Below are 23,087 nucleotides of genomic sequence, written 5' to 3' on the forward strand. Positions count from 1 at the left end.
ATAATAATCTTTTTCATGATCTTTAATACACATATTCTTTATTTTCCCTAGATCATAATACCTACTTAGGTGTTTGAATCTATCGAGAAGCTGAACCAACAACACTTGGAATGGGATTCCACAATATGAATAAAATAAACATAATTGTCCAGTTTTCATTAATACTATCATGGGAGAATATTATTTTTAAATTTATTAAAGATATTTTCAATAGAATTCTCTTGATTTATAACTCGTACCCACTTTTCTTGCTCTTCCGGACACTTTAGGCTGCCTAGCATAACTATCCTTTCCACCAGGAACACAACAAAGATGAGGCATAGCACCAAAAACACACTCCACTTAAGCTTTATTGATGAATTGTTAGAGTCTTAAAAAACACACACAAAAATCACGATGAGTACAAAATGTATGGGCACTTTTAGGTTAAATCACTTACACAACGTGTAATTTTTCAATTTTTCTATTTTTTTATGCGAAACCGAGAGTGACCATATATCTGGTAGTAGTTTATGTCACTTAAACAGCAAAATAATTAGTTTTTGGCACTACAATAATAAATAATACCAAAAATCAACCGACAAAATATGAAACGGAATCTAACCCAATATCTAAGTATGTACAGCTGATGAAGTAAACAAAAGTCCGCCCCCAGGCTGATCTTTTAAAGAACGGCAGTGGACTAATTAATCAAGGAGCCTTGAAAAAAATAGATTTGATCGTCTAATGTTTTTTTATCTCTTGTCCTGGCTGGTTAAAATTTGCCCAAATTGTATTTTTAATCACAGCTCATTAACATATTCGCCGGTGAAACGTGATAACGTGCTAAACTTGTGACATAAACTTTCCTTTTATTGAAAATTTAAGTCAAAATATTGCGAACGGCTACTCTTATATCGGAGGCGGTGGGAACAAGCTTTTGCTTCCGCACTTGACTAAAAAAATGATACCCACCTATACCTTACACTGCATACCAAAGGGCGCCACTTATTTCAAAAAGATTCTAATACTTAAAAGGATAGTACAAACTGAAATAAGAAAATTTGTACAAGTGTATTAATTGAATAGAAACTAAAATTAGTATAGCTATTAAATATTTTGAGAAACTGGATCAACCAATGAAACAATTCAAATACCCAAAAAAATAAGATTTATTACTTGTTAGAAATATTCGGTACCTATTCGGCACAGCAGTTATGTACATTAATATACAAGAATTATATTTAAGAAACTCTATCTTAAAACTTGTTGAAAATCAAATTATGTCCTTTCAGATATTATTCAAACAATTATAATATAAAAAGAATACTTTTAGAGACGGTCTTGGTTTTATTCGAATATTGAATATCTAAATTTCAATTGACTTATTACGAAGATTCATGAACCTTTTTGTTTATATATAGTTAAGGGAAAAAGATTAAAATCTGTACCCAAGATTGCCCTTCCAGGTCAAAGATCGTAATGATATAAAAGGTTAACATAAATAGATGTTGAATCTGAATAATCAATCAATCTAACATGATTATTTTAATAATCAAATACAAGTAAAATTTAAGCAATGCTGAAGGCAAATACTTAAGTGTTAAAAAAATATATAAAATGTAACAGAATGTTAAATTTTATAAATTAAGGGTTAAAGTAATGCTGAAGGCAAGTACTTAACCGGTTAAATGTAAAATGTTAAGAACAGTTAATTTCTTAACACACTAATGATTATTTAAAATCAAATTAATAAAGTTTAGTTTACTATAAAAATATATACTGGCCTTGTATAACAAATTATACTAAAAAAAGGATCTTCTTAATAATACAAAAACATCACAGCATCCAACACTTCCTTAGAGGGGTGCAGGGCTGAAATCTAACCGAAGAGGCTGCTACTGATTACTTCGGTGACTGAACACGTAAGAAAACTTGTGGAAAAACTTGGTGAAAAACTTCTAGACACAAGTGCAGAAAAACTGTAGAAAAACGTCTCGAAATACTTGCAGAAAAATCCAAAGAAAAACGTTGAGAAAAATACGTAAAAAAATCTGTAGAAAAACCTAAAAAGAAATGCACGGTATTAGTTAACCTTACATTTTAAAAAACTCGAAAAATTTACGAAGGTATTAATTTACCTCATAGTGAAGGCACACAATCAATAATTATTTAACATTTCTTCTCAAATAAGGGCTGGACACTTCTCATCAAAAAAACTGGAATCTAAAAGAAAGGTATGTGAAGGTTTTTTCTACCGAATGGAATGTCAAAGAAAATCTTACCAAAACTATAGATCCATTAAAATCTCAACAATCAAAATCTACATGGGACCTTCATCCATCTATAGGACAACAAAATCGCAATATCCTTCCCATATTGTGAAAAATATTAGCCAAATAAATTTAATTCTCAAAATGGCACAGTGACCTCGGTAAGGGCCAAATCCGAGGTGACGATTTTGACGTTTCCCGTCTTGTCGATAAACCAGGGTACGATCCAATATTTTCGATAGAGAGCGTTCCGAAATTTATGTGTTGTAGAACTGTAAAAAGAATATCGATACAATAATAAAATACCGTCTATAATAAAACAAAGTAGCATTTGGAAAATGAAAATGCTACAAACTCCATTTTTTATGTTAGTACGTTTTTTTATACCATTAGAAAGAGAAAAAAATACTCTATAAGCAGGGAACGCAAATATATTTTTCCCATTAAAGAAACTTTGCTATTTTAACAACCAAACCAAACTCCCAGTCATCTAATATTGGGACATATACATTATTATCTATATATATTTATCATTTCAATACCCGACGTCTATCTAATAGGAGATATGGTAGAATCCTTCCATATCTCCTAAGAATTATAAGTTTAATTTTTAAATTATTTTTATATTCATTAAGTAAGTGCAAAATGCTGCTACTTTAGTTCTTTAAAAATGCATTAAAATTTTTTAGTTTTTGGACATGTATGTTTTGCTTCTAGACCGACAATATTACAAATATATGGTTATTAATATCATATTTTTTAAATTTAATTTATTATTTCTAAATCTGTTTGGGTAATATTCAATTATTCCATTTTCAAAATTTCAAAAAATAAAGGTTGCTATCTCCAGAAACATAATCTGCTATCTCCCTATTATGTCTGAAAAAAATTAAGTAACACGAAATATTGAGTTTTATTGTTCCCCAGCAAATAAAATTCTTATCTATTTAGCATATTAATACATTAAAATACTTCCTACATGTGTACATATTTTTTTGTACTGTTTTTTTGCTCTCCTGTAAAATTAGGAATAATGAAGTTAGCAGTTTATCACATTTCACCGACGATATTTGGGAAAAAGCATTTTTACGAATAATTTGGTACCACACACTTGGAATTTCGAGTCAAATTTCAAATAAACCATATTCAAAAATGTCAAAAATTGACATATTATATGCCATTCTATTCAGAATCTTATTTTCTATCAAATAAAGTGAAAAATTACCGAAAAATCAAAAGTTGTGGTCATTTCCGGTGAAACAGGAAGTGACCGAAAATAATTGAGTACGTCAAACGATCCTGATTTAAGATGTCATACACTAAAATGAAAAAAAGAAAAAGTTATATGGGTGAGCCACTTTTAAGAAACACCCGATATATCTTAAAATATAGTGAGAGGTAAACTGTATTACAAGCATCTCTTCTAATTATAAATCTATGTCAAGGCATCTAGACGATGAATAATCAAAAAAAATCTATAGTTTAACCTGAAAAAATTCTCGCTGTCTATTTTAAACAAACTATAAAATCAGTGATAATTCAAAGTAACCTCGGCACTTTTATTGTTTACTTGACAATAAATATTTAAAGGTAAAATTTAACGTGTGCATTGACATTTTGTTAGTTATTAAGAATTGGAGACTAAACAACACGTGAAGAGTCTATGGCCTGAAAATGAACCTTAAGAAAACTGAATTTATGATAATCACTAAGAGAGAAGATGTCCAAGCCAATGTTCTAATAGATGATACACCACGGAAAGAATACAAAAACATAAATATCTAGGCAGTTGGTTGACCGAAAACTTGGATCAATCAGTAGAAATAAAAGCTCGAATAGAAATAGCCAGAGCATCCTTTGTAAAACTCAAAAAATGTCTCTCTCTGCAGTGGAGATATCAACTTAAATAGCCAACAATAGACAACAATGCCCCCAACTACAAAGAGAGGATCTAAATAATGTAACATATTCCTAGAGATCCTGTAATTTTTTTATAGGATCTTTGATATTTAAATGAAGATTTATTGACATATTTATTGAATACATTTATCATTTATGAGATTTTTATTTCATGTAATGTTAACTTTATAGTTTTAATATCGATGAGAAGGTAAAGGTAACAAACTTGAATGGTGAAAGTACCGGAGAAAGTTGAAATAGCCGTTATATCGTTTAAGCACACTTTATACAGGATGTTTCAAATTACATGGGCTAAATTTCTTCGACATAATTTTTCATTATCAGAATAAGTTTAAAAACCTTTTGCGCCAGACATTTTTCATTTTATTGATTTTATGGAAACCACTGTTCATTAAAATGTTGTATCCTATGTTATAGGGCTTGTTTGTCTCGACAATTTCCTGTCTCACAATGTACCGTTTGTGTCCGGGAAGGGTTCATAGTTTCATAGTTGTCGATTTTCGAAAGAAATCAGTACATGTATATTATTTCGTACATTTTTAATTTTATTGATTTTATGGAAAGCACTGTTCATCAAAATGTTGTATGCTATGTTATAGGGCTTGTTTGTCTCTACAATTTCCTGTCTCACAATGTTCCGTTTGTGTCCGGGAAAGGTTCATAGTTTCATAGTTGTCGATTTTCGAAAGAAATCAGTACATGTATATTATTTCGTACATTTTTCATTTTATTGATTTTATGGAAAGCACTGTTCATCAAAATGTTGTATGCTATGTTATAGGGCTTGTTTCTCTCTACAATTTCCTGTCTCACAATGTACCGTTTGTGTCCGGGAAGGGTTCATAGTTTCATAGTTGTCGATTTTCGAAAGAAATCAGTACATGTATATTATTTCGTACATTTTTCATTTTATTGATTTTATGGAAAGCACTGTTCATTAAAATGTTGTATGCTTTGTTATAGGGCTTGTTTCTCTCTACAGTTTCCTGTCTCACAATGTACGGTTTGTGTCTGGGAAGGGTTCATAGTTTCATAGTTGTCGATTTTCGAAAGAAATCAGTACATGTATATTATTTCGTACATTTTTCATTTTATTGATTTTATGGAAAGCACTGTTCATCAAAATGTTGTATGCTATGTTATAGGGCTTGTTTCTCTCTACAATTTCCTGCCATCCTTTACAATTTTTTTCTCAAATTGAATGAATTTTTATCGCTAATTAAACTGTTTTCGTAGACTTTCTTTCTTCTGTTCTTACATAAGAGACACGTAAAATATTGTGTAACTAGTTTTTTAGCAAAATTGCGAAATTATTCAAATTTTTGTTTGTCAGACAGTCTGTGTATTATTAAAAAGTCATTTGTCATTATTAGCTTATCGAAAAAACCAAATTAAAAAATAATATTAATTGTTGTATTGTCTATCGCTTAGATAGTTTTAGAAAAAGTGGGTAAATTTGATGAAGAGATTTTGGTAAATTTGCTCAGAAGAAAAAAAAAACAATAATTACAGACAACTTTTATATTTAATAATTTAAAAAAATATTTGTTGAAATGCAAAGATAACGATGAATACCAATTATTGTTTAATATTTATAATAAGTTAAAGAGAAATTAAAATTTAAAAATACCAATCGTAAACACCAAAAACTAAAAGAAAATAAACTAAAAAACTTGCCTCTATACATCAATCAGCTTGTAAAAAAACTGCCGTAGGCTTGTACAGTGGGCAATAATTTCAATGTCAAGTTAATTAACCTATTATCTTTTATGGGTTTCGATAGACAATCGCTTGACCTTTGTAGAACGATCGCATTTTTGCCAAACAACTAGTTCAATTCCTATTAGAAATATTTCACTAATATTATCGGAAAAAAAATTACGCACAATCCATAGATAGTTGAAAAAAATAGTTGTAATTTTCCTAGGTTCAATATTTGACATTGAACTGTCATTTCTTTGATAAGAAAGCAAGACGAAGAAATTTTTGATTTTATAAATTACGTCTTTTTTCAAACGTCACAAAAGTATTAATTTTTGCGACGTGATTGACGATATAAAATGGTTATTTTTTATACAAGATGATAAAATGGTATTTTATTTGGTTGTAGCGACCAATCGCGAATGAATTAATATCGAGAGCCGATAATGCAATTTTATTGTCGTGTATAAAACAGTATTTTTTTCCATAGCGATTTACGTTTTAAAAAATATTCAGAAATTATTATTTCAAGGAATTTATTACGAGTAGAAAAAATATTGTGCTGGGTTGGCGTTTGTTTCTATGTAATTTGACAAATAAATAAAGCTGTCTTTTTAGTTGTCAGTTTTGAGTCAATATTTTTTAATTCTCTTTCGTGTCGATTGCTGATTGAATTGGAGCCAGAAATGGCTCAAAACGAAATAAGTAAATTACCAACAGATATTCAGGCTGAGGCGACAAACGCCATATCCAAACTACTTCCATTTAAACCTCGAATAACTTATGAAAAGGAATCCAAAAATTTTCAAAAATGGAAGCAATTAAAAACGTGCGAGAAGAAATAAATAATAAAGAGAGGAAGAGAAGCAATAATGTTTTTAACCTATCCTCGCTGTTAAGTATCATTTAATCTACCCTTGCGATTAAAGTACTATTTTATCTACTATTTTTGATTGATATAAGGCCATTAAAGCCGGGACCCCATTAGTCAACACCAGACGTGATGCCACGCGATGCCACGCTATCCCACGTGTTGCGACGTGGGAATAGGTGTACACCAATGACCTCTAAATAAAGTAGACCCGGCATTTCATTCATAAAAAGAAAAAGATCAGAATCAGACATTCGTTTCTTGTTCTCTGCGAGTGGGAACAAGACGGGCTGATCGCAGTCATGAAGGATTCCCGAGAGAATGGCAACGCTGTTCCGAGATCTTGAGAATGTGTGCCAGTGGCGTAGTTACTTTGATTGTAATATATAATTTAATATTATATTCTCGTAAATATGATTTTTGGATACTATACATTGTTGTGCTAGATGGCTCTTCAAATTTTGAAAATGACTACTTCTATTCTCCAATCACTTCTATACGAAAATAACTAATTGAAATTATGATATGCACATTTCCATAGTAATGTCTGTAAATTGCTCCAGTAGTAATATAATCCATCAAGCGTTCAATGAATACGAGCCGAAGACGACTATAAAACTTTTATGTGAATTAATGGTATTATTTTGATTGAAGCAACGGTGAAAAATGAGAATATTTTAAAACTGTCGTGACGAATTGCAATTTAATATTAGGTATAAAAATACTACTATTTATAACAACAATAATAAAGATCTTTATTAAACAAAAGAAAATTTCTAAAATATTTACTTATTTCTGGATAAGTTTCTTCGCGGATAATCGGGACCTTGTACTGAATAAATAATTAACTATTCAATAAAACATATCAAACAAAGACGCATCTTTTAAACTATATAATTTTTTTTTAGTCTTAATAAACAAAACAAAAAATACATTCCTCTATTACAAAAATTATACTATCAAAAAAAAAACGGCGTCAAAAATGACAATCGGTGATAATTTTGGCAAGGTGATATGTCATGACCCCTACTCTTGTTTATTTTTTGGCAGTAGTACGCCTTAAGGTTGTATTTGATTTTTAAATGGTGTAATATAAATTCGAATTTTTTTTGGATATCGATTTGTGTTTCTGGAAACGTTCTATCCTTTTATAATTTTTCTATAATCAGTATTATTTTTTGACAAGTTTTATGTCAATTTTTAATAAATGACATATAGAAATAGACCTCGCCAAAATTATATTCGATTGATATTCCCAGCAGCCTTTGACGCCGTTTTTTTTTCGATCATACAGTTATTTAGTATGTAATATCCATTATATAAATCTATTTTGATTTTACACTTAAAAAATCATCTTTAATAACTAAAAATCCCAATAACAATCAGTATGATCGAAAAAAAAAGGCGTCCAGTTAGCTTAGAAATGAATATCGATGACATTCCCCATATACGCCGTTTTTTTTTCGATCATATGATATATCACTATTGAACATTTTTCGTAATTGTGACATCTTTAATTTTTTGATATATTTTTTCAACAAATTAATATTCGCATTTGTATACTTGGTTTTGATAATATTTAAATATTATGATCAAGATATTCAATAAAACCAAACGTGACGAAACTAACTTAATGTAATGGGCATTACAGTTGCTATGGAAAAAAGGTCATTTTAACGCCAAAGCATAAAAGCACAAAAATCTATTATTAAACTGACCAATAAAGTGTCAAATTCAACGAGCGTAACTATAGTTTCTCGATATATAATTACATACAAGGTATGCCTTTTAAACCTTTTTATATTAAATGGAACGTTTGAAATTGTTTAAAAATTATTCAAGGCGTTTTTTGAAAATATTGCATGTTCTATTCGGAGTAAAAATTACTTTTTGCACCTCGGCTGTACGTCAAACATACAGCTTGGGCACAGAAAGTGTCATTTTTACTCCTAATAAAACGATATACTATTTTTTATTTAAATTTTATTGCAAGATTTTTTCACACTTTTGGATAAAAAAAAACAAAAACAGGAATATATTGATTTAATATAGAAACCTCTAAAGCACACGATTAAATTACGTCATCACATATTTACAAACAGTCATTTCCTACGTAAAATAAAGTTAATTTAAATATTCTTTGTATCAAACAGCTGTTCTTTAGCCTTAATAAGGCAATCGAAGTTGAAATAGAAATAAACGATTTGCAGATTTTGTTTATAAAAATTTGTTTATTTCAGTGTAATTTATTAATATTTTATTCAACAACCTAAAAATAGGTTTTGAAAAAAGAATAAAAACATTTTTTAATTAATATTCCGCTATATATGTAGGTAGTTATTTCGGTAGTTCTAAAAATAAACATATTTATATGTAAAAGAGCTTCTCATAAATATTATTAATATATTTACTACGTTTTATGACGTAGCTTCATAGTTCATAGTGCTCAATAAAATGTTAAAATGTCATAATTTTCATACAATTTTCTATCCTTCATTTTACCTCCTAAAGTGACAAAAGCGGCTCAAATTTCATTTAGCTGAAATCTGTTATATAAGAAATGACTTTATACAGGGTCCGGCAATAGTGCGTCGGGCATCTCTAGCTCCTAGAATAAAAAAATTGGGAATTTTGTTTAAGTGCAAACCTACAGTATGTACCAGGATGTATTTCATGAAAATATGTAAACTTCTATAGGTTGGCTCAAAGAAGTGTCAGTGGTCCTGGATGATTTTTGTTAAATGGAACACCCTGTATATTATTGCATTTTTGGCTTCCTTTCAGATCACTTTACATAACCCTAAGATATGAATAAATATATTTCGAATAACCGAAATCAGTTATATGAAAAATGAACTTATATTATTTGTTTTATAAGAGCCTTTACGAGCAAAGAAATACAAAAAGAATTCCTGCGGAAATGTATCAATGTCATTTTGTGCACTTTGTTTTTCATACATTATTTTTCAGTTTAAAAGCTTACGGGATCGGGGAGCGAATAGGGGTGCTGGGTGGGGTAAAACATCTTTCGGAGGAATAACAATTCTTGTAGAATAGATAATATAGGTTCTTGTAAACTATATATACAGTGGTGGCCAAAAGTATGGAAACTTTTTTAATTTGTCATTTATGCTGAGAAATTAAAATATGAAATAAAACGACTTATATAATCGTGACCTACAAATAATTTCCTACAAAACCTAATACATTTAAATAAAAAATTACAGCTATCTAAAAATATATAAAAAATTATGAATATTTTCTTGGTCAAAAGTATGGAAACTTAAGAAGAACGTTTATTAAAATTCAAGATAATATAAAAATTACTAATATTTAGTGGAATATCCCTTTGAATTAATTACTTCTCTACATCTTCGTGGCATCGAATCGTTCAATCTCGTACAGTCTTTACTGGAAATGGCCGCCCATTCAGTTTTTAGCACTTCCCATAATTCATTTTTATTTGAAATAGAATGGCTTCGAATTTTGCTATCTAAATGGTCCCATAAATTTTCTATGGGGTTAAGATCCGGAGACTGTGAGGGCCAGTCCATTAGTGGAACATTATGTTCATTTAACCAATTTTGAACAAACCGAGATTTGTGCTTGGGATCATTGTCTTGCTGGAACAACCATCTGAGTGGCATTTCTTCATCAGCATGAGGCAGCATATTATTCTCCAATATGTCTTTGTACAAAAAACGGTCCATTATCCCATCAATTTTAACAAGAGGACCAACACCTGAGCGAGAAAAACACCCCCATACCATTATACTCCCACCTCCATGTTTTACTGTGGGCATCTGGTACTTATGGCTGTACCGTGTACCTTTTGGTCTTCGGACATAACGTCTCCGGTCACTACCAAACAGTTGAAACTTGCTTTCGTCGTTAAACAGTACAGTATTCCATTTCTGATAAGACCAGGTGAGATGATCTTGAGCAAATTTAAAGCGGGTCATCCTATTTTTCTTTGATATTAGTGGTTTCTTCACCGCAACTCTTTCAAAAAGTCCCATGTCATCCCACCTTCTCACCGTGCGTGCAGACACCGATATTCCCCTTTCACCCATTTCTCGAGAAATGTCTGTGGATGTTTTTCTTGGATCTGCCATTGATATTCTCTTCATTACTTTCATTGTCCTGTTGCACAACTTTCTTGGTCTTCCTGACTTAAAAGCTGTTAAAACGTTCCCTGTTTTATTAAATTTACGAATTATTTTCGAAACGGTGCCTTTTAAAATGTTGAAATTTTTACTTATATGAATTTGTTTATAACCGCTCTTGTATAATTCAACTATTTTATTTTTTAAATCCGTAGAGAAATATTTAGACTTGAAAAAGTATATTAAATTTCCTCAGGAAATGGATACAGTTTATTTCCGCAGGAAAATTTTTATTTTCCTCAATTCTTGAATGCTTCTAAAAGGCAAAAATATATTTATTTTTTATATAACCGATTTCAGCTATTCTAAAGTCTAATAAATTTCCTTAGAAAATGAAAACAGCTTATTTCCGCAGGAAAATTTTTGTGTTTATATGTTCAGAAAAATATTAAAAATAAAACGCAAAATGTATTTTTTTATAGCAGATTTCAGTTATTCTAAAGTGCGAAATTTGGAAATTACGCATTTCCGCAGGAAAATTTGTGTTTTCCGTGGTTCACAGTAGCTTTTTAAAGACAACATTTTTTTTCTAATAACTGTTTTCAGCTAAACGAAAGTTGACCCACAAAAGCTTCTAGTCTTTCGTTATAACTAATATCCGGGTCTGTACATTTTTAATATAACCTTAACATAAATTATGAATTCTAAATAATAATATTTACTGTGGCGTACACATAATTTATTTTAAGAGAGGATAAGAGTGCATAATGGGCTGGCTCTTTCACAAAAAATAAAATACCCAATTCAAGGACAAAATCTGAAATAGAAGACTATTTTCAGTATATTTATCCAAAAAAACTAGATCCATGACATTGAATAATTTTTTTATAGGTCCTCAAAATTGCTCTAATTTGAAATAAATTTAAAGTGCCAATTGATGACGTATGAAAAATACGCCCAATCACATTGCAGAACCGTGCTCGTGCGCCAGCCAACAACTGGCAACATTGCGATTTGATTTGACCAGCACCACCTCAACTCAAGGCCAATCAACATGGTATGGGCAAAGAGTAGATAAGACAAGAGACGACAGTGAACAAAGAAGTCGAATTTCGCGAGAGAGACGCAGATATATTAAAATTTAAAGGTCCCGTCAAGTCCCATTTTGTCTGTTGCCAAGTATATTTCTTTGAAAAATAAACAAGATTTTCCGAAAATAAATTAATAATATAAGAAGGAATTAAGTATAACGTATGTTAATACGGAAATGTAAATTTTTAGTTTAGGTTCTTTTTTCGCAATGTACTGATAATATCAAAGAAACAGAATGACTAAGTTGATCGATTTCAAAGATAAACAGATAAAATCTGAAAATCTGACAACGGCGTATTTTATTTACTCTAACTTCTAACCTATGATTTTAGGACGCTAATCAGCTGTGCTAATCAGGCTTAAACATAAACAAATTTGATTAGTTGTTTTCTTGCATTTTTGCCTTTTTAAAGTGTGTTTTCAGAGTTTTTCGATATATTATCGTTTTGAGAGTTTTTAAGGTTTAATTTTAGTGTCGTTTTTATTGCGTACTAATTTGTAATTATTGTTAAATATGAATACTGAACAGGACACGAGTAGCAGGAAAAGACGAGATGGTGGCAATGTGTGTGCTTATAAAGACTGCAAAAATAGGTCTTATTCTTCGACAAACATAATATTTCACTCTTTTCCAAAGGATCCTGAGAAGTATTTTTATAGAAATATACTATATAATTATGTTATTAAACTAATTGTAATCCATAGATCGAAGACATGGTTAGAAGCTTGTAATCGCGAGGATTTATTAAATAAAAATTGAGCAACTCTAGTTTTTTGTACATAAACTCCACATTGTGATATTACACTTGTTCAAGTCCATATATGTAAAAAAATGCACGTAAATAAAACATTACTTACAAATCGACTTGGTTACTTTCTCTTGTTTACCAACGATATACAAAATATTGCTTTTATTATCTTTATTCCCCGACAAATATGTTTCTAATTATAATTTATTTTATATAATATTTAGAAAACTCATTTTTTTTCGTTTCTATTTATTTCTTTACCCATACAGTAACTACCGTATGATCGAAAAAAAACGGCGTCCAGTTAGCTGGGAAATGAACATCGATGACATTTCCCATATAAATATACATATAAAATGACAGCGATCTTCATTCCATAGCCATCGCTGACGCCGTTTTTTCTCGATCATACGGTATTTATAAGCTATACAGGCAAGTTTTAATAATAGTCTATTTCAAATTTCCCGCGAAAAAATTACGAAAATTTAAAGGGACAAGCGAGACGAGGTCACTCTCCCCACCACTCAAATATGAAAGGTACCGCGCGAACTGTCGTCTCTTGTCTTATCTACTCTTTGGTATGGGCAAAGCCAATATGGCGGCGAAGGCAGCTCATTATTAAATTGTTTACCTTTAACCTGAAAAGCCGGTAGTGGTTTTGCGTTCCCATTGCATACCAGAAATAATTAATTATCTCTAGTTTGTTGTGCTTCTGCAACACGTTTGTTATGTTCTTAGTGTTCAGTGCATGGTATGATCAGAAAATTGTGATGGAGGAAGACATTCCACATAGGGAACTTCAAACTTTTGTGCTTGTCATACTCCTCTATTATTAATTATTTTAAGGTAAGAACTAGAAGTATTTATCAAGATATTACACCTAAATGAGTAAAAAGCCTTCACCGCCAGTCTGCATAGTACTTTATAATGGTTACTTACAATAATCAAAAGATAGGTATTAACATTTTATTGTAGCATACCTTTTACATGCTCTATTCCAAATTGTCACGAGAATTATAGAGGGGGTCCCAATGTTTCTGCTTTTATATTCCCCAAAAATGACGAGCTTCGTAAAAAATGGTTGACAGCTATTAAAAGAGATAATTTCACTCCTACTAGTAGTTCTCGGGTAAGAAGTGCATTAAATATGCCTCACAAAGGCCAAAGCCTTTGTTACCCTACTGAGGATGTAGTTATGGCTACACTGCTTACACTTACCTCACTATAAGTAAAATATTGGAAGAATAATCAAGCTTTTTACATCAAAAAGGTCACAGAAAGATATTGACAACATTCACATTTGAAAATATAAATGGCCTGCCTGGATTTGGTTTAAGTCACAATTGCCCCTCACATGCGTCAGAATTTATTATTAAATCCATCTTGTTCAGAATATCCAATATTTTATTGAAGAACTATGCAAAAAAAGGAATGACGTTATAAAAAGGTATTTAGTTTTTTTTTCTATATAAAATCTTGAAACACATATTATATTTTTTAGTTATCCTCACCTATTATAGTTTAAATTTATTCCCATTTGTGTAATGCTGCTAAACATAGGAAAAATATTCCATATTTTTTGACCCAGTGTAGTTTATAATTCCAAGAGCATTTACCAAGGCTTTTACTAAGACAAGTAACTTACTATACTGTCCATAATAGTATATATTTATCAAACGTGTAGTAAATTCTAAACTATGGTAGGTAAGTGTTTGCAATTGAATATTTAGTTTATATTGCTATTTTCTGTTATATATTTCTGGTTATTTCTTTTTCCGATGATTTTGAACACCCTATCTATGCTACCTCAAGTTTGAATATTTACACACTAGTACACTACCTACCTATTTTCTGAGAAAACAGACCTTTTTATAAAAAGTTACTAACTGATGTTTTCATAAAAGTAATAATACAAAAAATTCCATACTTATGTGGAGAGCTTTAGACTCCCTTTATATTAAAAAATTAGTGAAATATTACGTAATCTAACCCGACATTTGTGTGAAAAATGTCTATTTGGAAATAAAACAGGTTTTAAAATACGCGCCAAATAAAGCACTTCTATCTCCGCCATATTGGAAAAGGTTGAATGGCCTTGTGTGGAGGTGGTGGTGGGTCAGCATGGTGGCCCGGCCGTGTTGCCGCTTTTCAACATGCCCGGTGTGACGTATTAAAAATAAAGTGCGGATTTTTATTCCGGGCTTTTTTGTTTTTATTTATTTTCTTAAGAACGACTTCAAATTTTTCGAAAGTGAGATAGCAGAAAATTCTAGAATTAATTGCTTTATTCAATTATGCTAATTCCAAAATATAGCGAAAGAGCCCATTACTTCATAATTCTCTAGTTTATTGTTGTAATTTACTAGCAAAAATACCGCACTTGTTTTACCAAATTTTATGTGTTATTGTTTTCTCCAACGTAAGTTCTGTTATTAGGTACTGTTGTCAAAATAAAACTGAATTTATCCCATGGTAAAAACAAATAGTTTTGGTATGTTAGTCAATCAATCAGTCCAATCATTCAGTCAGTTCAAAATCATTTAAAAAACTATCTATATTTTACAGTTACTTTATTATTGACATTACATACCCTGTTTGTACGTCTATGGTACAAAAGAAAGTGATTTTTAGGAAAGTTATATACGCCGTTGCCAAATAGTGATTTGGCCGAATCTTTATTAATGCAAAACAAACAATTAAATTACGCAAACAAACCAAAGTTCATTCTATCACTTATTCTAAAAATGATCTTGTTAAAATTAGTATTGATAACCAATTAATAGGCAATATAGATTTCGTACAATAGTTCATCGAATTCTTTGGATTTTATTTTGATATATTCTACAGTATGTCCCCGAATTGCCTTTACAGGAGGAAAAACATTTTAAATAATAATAATAAAAAAAATTAAACTTTTTAAACATATTATTGGACATTTTGAGAAATATATGCTCATTGTTCTAAAATGCTTAATCGCTTTTATACTTTTTCAAATTTCCATACCGGTTTAGAGAAAATTAAAAAAAATCATGAAAATATTGTTAAATTTTTTCGAAGTCCTAAAAATTATAATATAATTTCGTTTTCATTCTTTGTTAGATCGTTATTGATAGAATTTTAATTAATTTCATATTTTTTACTGTTTTAAAATGTTAAAGAAACACAAAATTTATTTGGTTCAATGCTATGGAAAGGGTTTTTTGATTTTTAGGACATCATTGCCTTAGGAAAAAATTCAACCATATTTTCATGTTTTTTTTTATTTTCTTTAAAACTGTATGGAAATTAGGAAAATCATAAACCGGATTAATCGTTTTAGAACAAGCACATTTTTTTATGAAGAATGTATTTTTCTGAAAATGTCAATAATAAAAAAGTTTTTCCTCGGGTAAAGATCCGGGACATACAGTATAATGACAGTAAAAAATAATCATTTTAATAATAAAATGCCTGTCAACTATAATTTAAGTTGTTTTGTAAAATACCAGAGGAAATGTCATTTTAACGGTATAACAGAGACTCATTTTAAAAATAATTATTTCTACTATTATTTATTTTTAGTGTGCTCAGTAACCAGAAAATAATTCTGCAAATTTTCCGTATATGTATTTTCTTTGTTTGATGTCTTTTAACACAGATAAAACTATTTCGAAAAAAATCTTGGTAAGCTTAAAGGAAAATTTCTTTGTAAAATCTCTTTGAAAGTTGAGTTTTTTTTCTTGTTTCATCGTTTTCATATTTTTTTTATTCCAACTACGGGGTCAATTATACAGGGTTGTTTACCACATACGACACGGAGTATTGTAGCTAAACGATGAGATTTTTACAAATTGTAAGTTTTGGGTTCGATGAAGGACTATTAGAGGTACAATTTAAAAATAATTTTACAAGATACAGAGTGTCCCAAATAAGTAAAAAATATCAAAGTTGTATTTTTTTAAATTTGATTAAGGTTTATTATACTTAAACCTTACCGTTTTTGAAATATTTTCAATTTTGTGAAATTGCAGTAAAAATTTTAAGGCTTCATTTCTCCAAGGGTATCAAAGTTTTTAATACTAAATATTTACTGAAGTTTATTTATTGATCAGTTATTTTGTTGCAATAATAAAAATAATACTACCTTATACAGAGTGCCTAAAAATTTATTTTAAATAATTATTAGCTTCAAACGGCAATAACTTGTTTAATTTAAATGGAACACCCTGTATATTTTACGAGAATCAGATGCACAATTTAATTGTCTATCAAATTATATCATACCATTTTTTACCTATCTCTTTAAGTTTCCGTAGAAAATGTATTTTCTTGTAATTTAGAACTTATTTATTAATATACCCATGGACTATTGACATTTTAGATTATTTTTAAAGATGTACCAAATTTTTAAAGAGTACATATACTAATATTGTCGATATAATTACTTTATTTCATTAAAAAATAAAAAAACTGTTTAAATATTTGTTAAAGAGGACCAATTAATATGATTCCAGTATTCAAACTACATTAACTGACTGTTTGCGTTGATTAATAATAATTGCTCCAAATACTAAAAAACTGAATTTTGTATGGGTATTAGACAGTGTGATAAAAAGTAACACTTTAAAAATGATATTTCATTTTTTAATAAATGCTTATTTAGAACAACAAAGACTTTAATTTGATAACTTATTATTATATTGATTTCTGACTCAAAAATCCACATTTATTTAGAATAATTTATAAACGAACACAATTAAGTATGTAATTAATTAGTATATGGGCGGAAATAATGGTGTTATATTTAATTAATGGTATACTCTTTTATAAAGATTTAAATAGTTTTCTTTTTGCATACAAATGGGCTAGTAATATTATCGTTTTGCTAAAAACGATAATATTACTAGTCTGTACATTTTGTACATTTGTTGCTTTAAAACAATCTAAAATGTCAATATTCCATGGATATATTGATAAATGAGGTCTAAATTATAAGAAAATGCATTTTCTACGAAAACTTGAAGGGATAGGTAAAAAATGGTATAATACAATTTGATAGACAATTTAATTGTGCATCTGATTCTCCTAAAATATACAGGGCATTCCATTTAAATTAAAGAAGTTTGCAGTTTGAAGCTAATAATTATTTAAAATAAATTTTTAGACACTCTGTATAAGGTAGTATTATTTTATTATTGCAACACAATAACTGATCAATAAATAAACTTCATTAAATATTTAGTATTAAAAACATTGATACCCTTGGAGAAATGAACCTTTAAAATTTTACTGCAATTTCACAAAATTGAAAATATTTCAAAAACAGTAAGGTTTAAGTATAATAAACCTTAATCAAATTTACCTTTATTTTAATCGTAGAAACTAAAAATGTAATAATATACAGGGTGTTCCATTTAAAAAAATACAACTTTGATATTTTTTATTTATTTGGGACACTCTGTATCTTGTAAAAATATTTTTAAATTGTAGCTCTAATAGTCCTTCAACGAACCCCAAACTTAAATTTGTAAAAATCTCATCGTTTAGCTACAATACTCCGTGTCGTATGTGGTGAACAACCCTGTATATCTGTTGTAACGTCTGTATCTTTCATTTGTTAAGAGAATGAAAAAAAAATTGCAATGGATTTTAAATCCAGTGCCCTTTTTATTACACAGAGTGTCAAAAATATGTTTTATTTACTTTGGCGAAGGATGTAACTCCCTCGGGAAGGATTTTAGTGCATATGTCCATAGGAACTTTTTGTTTTATGGTTTTTCTGCTGGATCATCGACGGAAGTTCATTTTTAAAATAAAAATCACTGGATATATTCCTAGTAATAACAATATCATTGCTATTTGTGTTAGAAGTCCTGTATAGAATTATGTATCTATTATCTTATAGTCGAAGGTTCTCTTAACATTAGGATCGTTTAATCTGACTTAGTCCAAAAAAACCTGCGTGACATAAGAATATGAAAAATATTCATTATTCAATAAGAAACCGTTGTAGAGATCAGTTGTTGCTATTAAAATACTTATTTGCCCGTGAACAATGTTATTATTTGTCAATAATATTATTATTTTTATTTTACAGAAACCAAAGAAATTCTGCATGGTGTTTCTGGTACTTTCAAGTCAGGAGAATTGTCTGTGATAATGGGTCCTTCAGGTGCCGGGAAAAGTACTCTTCTGAATGTTTTAGCTGGATTTGTGTAAGTTACTCTATTTAATATTATTTATAATGATTTATCAAGGGCTTATATGATATATTTGTTCACCAAGGGCTTATGTAATATTTTAAATTATACGTACAACAATCATGAACTTCGTTATTAAACTTTTTTTATAAAAAAAATAGCAACCCAACATTTTTTTATTATTCGTCTCAGTATATAAATTTGAGTGGGGGGGGGGGCAAAATTTAAATGACAATCATTGGTATTTCCTACTTTCGATCATATTTACCAAAAAATATAAATATTCACATATTTATTTCTTTAAAAATTAATTCAACACTTGCCAAATTCAAAACCGCTTTTTTAAGAGATCTCTTTGTTTTTTTATATAAAAAATTACCATAATTTATGTTCCGTATTTTGCAAATTCCAAAAAAGTCAGATATAAATTATTATACCTGTTTCTTGGTATTTTTAATGATTTAAGTAAGTGTTATAGCATAGCATTTTATTAATGTTTTAGATTCTTAAAAAATGTGAAGTAAATAAAAAAAACGAACATGTTTTTAGCATAATTGGCATCCTGGATCTATATTTGTTTCTAACTAAAAATGGTAAATTTAACAGTTTTTTTTTGGAACAAAGCAATTAAGTTTTAGTAAAAAACGTCTAATTTTCGTATAGCCATGGGAATGACATTGAACTAGAGTAATTTTAACGAAATTAATTATTTACTTAAGAATGCAAATATTACTTTAACCTTTTATTTTAGTTAATTTACATACATAACTCGGTCTTTAGTGTCAAATTTCTTATTCTATTGATCTAAATGAAAATGAACTAGAAAATCCTAATGCTAATTCAATCATCCTTGTTTATTACATAACTACAAGACTATATTCTTGTATTCTCCTTTATATACGTGTTATCGACGCCTATGATCCTTATAATAGGCAGTCATTTTCACGCCGTGCCTGCACCCCATGGTACAAAGAATACAAGGTATGATATTGCGCAGGTTGGTCGCTACGTCACAGGTGATAACAGGCGCTATTGGTCAGCACGCTCCGCGCGCCAGTTCAAATCGTCAAAATATTGTTATAAACCTGTTTTTTTTGTTTATATACCGTCATTGAATTATCGCTAAGCAAGTTACTGTGGAGCAGTGCATAAGGAGTCGGGCTAGGAAGCGAGAGACCGGAGTTCGAATCTCGGCCGGAACATCACTTTTTATTTATTTTTTTAAATACTGTTGTATTCTATAGTTTATTTTTGTAGTATAAAAAAGAACTATTTATTCTGTTATTTTTAATCTTCGTTATTAATATAAATTGATTGTTAGTACAATACCTCATTTAATATAAAATAATATTCTACTTTTTGAAATGTATCGGGCCCTAATTGTACCTAAAAGTAATATATTTTTAGTGATATACCATATTGTAAACTATTTAATATTTTAGTCACTTAAAAAGTTAATTTGCATTGAATAATTGCCTACCATTAAAGGAAATTTGAGCTATATAATCCTTGATGGGCATATTCTGGGTATGCAAATACTTCCTTTAAATTTTGGGTGTCGTTCAACCGATTTATTCTCAAAACCAGAAACTTCTACATATAAAAAGAAGCAGAGGTCACTAATTATAATAAACTTCACCCTTGGTATTACTTCCACTAATTATAATAAACTTCACCCTTAGAATTACTTCTATCACAATTACAATACGTTCATCTGCATTGGCATTTTCTACTTTTCGATGGGAAACAATAAACTTCCCAATATTTTTTAAATGATGTAACAATTCCTCTTGTGGTTACTTTTCCATAGATATCCTCAACTCTGTCCTCATGTGAATTCAGAGGCAATGAAAATGAAAATTATTTACCATAAACATCGCAAACTAAAAACCTAATAAACAATTTTATACCGAATATAGAAATAAATTCAGTATTCTTACCTATCGTCCAAATCCATGTTAATAGATAATTATTATTTTTAAATATATTTTTGGAACTGCTGGTTTTAGTAATTATTAAATTAAACGAACTAAAAAGTCTTAAAAATAAACAATTCTTAACCATAACCCCAAAAATGCAGATCTCCTGTCAACTTTCTTTATTTTTTATTTATTCATTATTTTCCTAGTGACGTCACAGGTGGTATGCGCGAACTGAACGAAATTGGAGCCGCTATCGATCATACCTTGTATTCTTTGTACCATGCCTGCACCCCGTGTCCGCTGATGTTTGCGAGTGGCGGAGTAGTAGGCTTTGGAAACAGTTGAATGTCAGAGATTGTTGATTTCGGCCCAGAGAAGACATTGTTTGTCAAGCTAGTTAGAATTAAATTTAAAATATCAATTTCTGTTAAATATATTAATCTCCCGATTACATCAGAAGTGGCGATGAGTTTAATCCAGCGTTCTTAGGCCGTACAGGCGTATTTCTGACTTACTGACGACTACTGACTTGACTTTGACCTCTAGTGCTCGAAAATATTAGCGGAAAAAAATGCAGTGCTGGAAAGAAGCGTCATATCACCCCTACAAGTTACAGACTCCGGAAGATAACAGGAAAAGGTAGTGAGCCAACACATTATCTGAACAAATCTCTTCTAAAAGGTATTTTAAAAATGGCTATAAAAAAAAATCGAGATAAATACTAAGGTAATTACAAGCATAATTATAAGATAAATTCTAAGGCAGTATTTTTATACAGTAAAAATTGTTGTCATGGAGACAGATTTCAGTTTTTTTAAAGTAATTGTTCGGATTTTCGGATTTTTCGATTTCGGTGATATGAATCGCCTCGTGGTTCAAGAGGTCTCAAAGAGAGGGCGCTACCGTAGTCGGTTGATAAGGGTCGATTTCGCTTGCGAAAGAAGATGGCTGCGAACCTCAGCACAAACAGACAATTTTTCACGTAAAAAGTAAAATTTTATTGTTAAAATTAAAAGTTAATTAAATATCTATCTATGGTCCTCCTGAGGAATAAAATTTCTAGAGTTATGTGTTATTTAGTATATTAGTTATGTTGAATATGTGTTATTTTATTCTCATTAAACTTCTTGATCAAGCCGAAACGTGGAACAGTGGTTTTCAAACATGATTTTTATTTTTTGTGCGTTGAAATATTTTGTTGAGCTTTTTAATTAAAAATATTAAACAAAAGTCGAACAGTAATTTAATAATTTCATTGTTTATTATGTAAAAAAATATATCAAGTATATACAGGTATATTCAAGACTTATGTGGAAAGGTAAAAAAAGTCTTAAAAGTTTTTCAGAAGTACCTACTATCGATTGTTTCATAAATATATAATTTATATTTTTCATATATACATTTTTTTAATTATACCCCATTTTACTTATTACCTATTTTATTACTTTAAGTTTAGTTATAGATATTATTAATATTTCAGCTATATTTTTAATTTTTCTTACATTTTACTGAAACTTTCAACTTTAGGTAGTCTAGTATTGCTATATCAGTAATATACTAGGTATTACATGAATGTACTTGGTAATTATCTTTAGTGATTAGAAATACTAGAGAGAAATAGTAGGTATATAAAATTTAAAGTTAAACATTTGTGAAATCAAACGTTTATTAAGGCATAATATTTATTATAGACACCTCATAATCCTTCTAGTACCTATACACGCATTTTCGATCTAATATTTGAAAATAGTTTAAGAGATGCTGTTTTTAACGTAGTCTTTAAGAAAGTTATTTTGTTTTGTACCTATTTATGTAGTTGAATAAATACATGGTTGTAGAAAAGTTAAATAGGTTCCGAACGTCAGGTTTTGCAAATTCACTGGAGAATTATATCAAAAATTCACATAATTTATAAGTATTACATTAGTTTTTCAATTATAATATAATTTTAACCACCTCATTATATTTCAGAGTTTTTCAGTTTAATTCAGGTATTTCACTAGTATTTCAAGAACTTTATTCTTCGTATACGCCATATTTAATAGCAAATAACCCTTCGAGTAGTGTTGTAATAAATTAACACATAGTGAATGTTAAAAAAGTTGTGTAAAATTTTGTAGAAGATGAGAACGATGCGTTTATTAAAGTATACAGGGCTACTTTTTAATAAAAGTGTAATTTCTTTTAATTAGAAATAAATGTAAATGTCTAGATGGGTAAAATTCTAGGCGCCAGAGTACTATTATATAGTAATTTTCACAACACGCTGTAGATATCTTGAAAACAAACTACTAA

General features: G+C 29.5%; 1 protein-coding gene and 1 long non-coding RNA gene across 2 annotated transcripts in view; one reads left to right on the forward strand and one right to left on the reverse strand.

Moving 5' to 3' along the window:
* LOC115890332 (ATP-binding cassette sub-family G member 1-like) overlaps positions 1-23,087 on the forward strand; it is a 77,281-nt gene that overhangs the window by 25,253 nt on the left and 28,941 nt on the right. Inside the window, exon 2 of the mRNA XM_030910523.1 lies at positions 18,768-18,885. Coding sequence (XP_030766383.1) covers positions 18,768-18,885 — 118 coding nt within the window. The remainder of the gene's footprint in view (positions 1-18,767; positions 18,886-23,087) is intronic.
* LOC115890333 lies at positions 1,345-2,412 on the reverse strand. The gene is made up of 3 exons (XR_004051625.1): positions 2,265-2,412; positions 2,121-2,205; positions 1,345-2,045 (listed from the first exon to the last, which is right to left on the reverse strand). It is a non-coding gene; the product is annotated as an uncharacterized LOC115890333 (long non-coding RNA).

This window comes from Sitophilus oryzae, unplaced genomic scaffold, assembly GCF_002938485.1.
Source record: "Sitophilus oryzae breed Bouriz unplaced genomic scaffold, Soryzae_2.0 scaffold_863_pilon_pilon, whole genome shotgun sequence".
Classification (NCBI taxonomy): Eukaryota; Metazoa; Arthropoda; class Insecta; order Coleoptera; family Curculionidae; genus Sitophilus; species Sitophilus oryzae.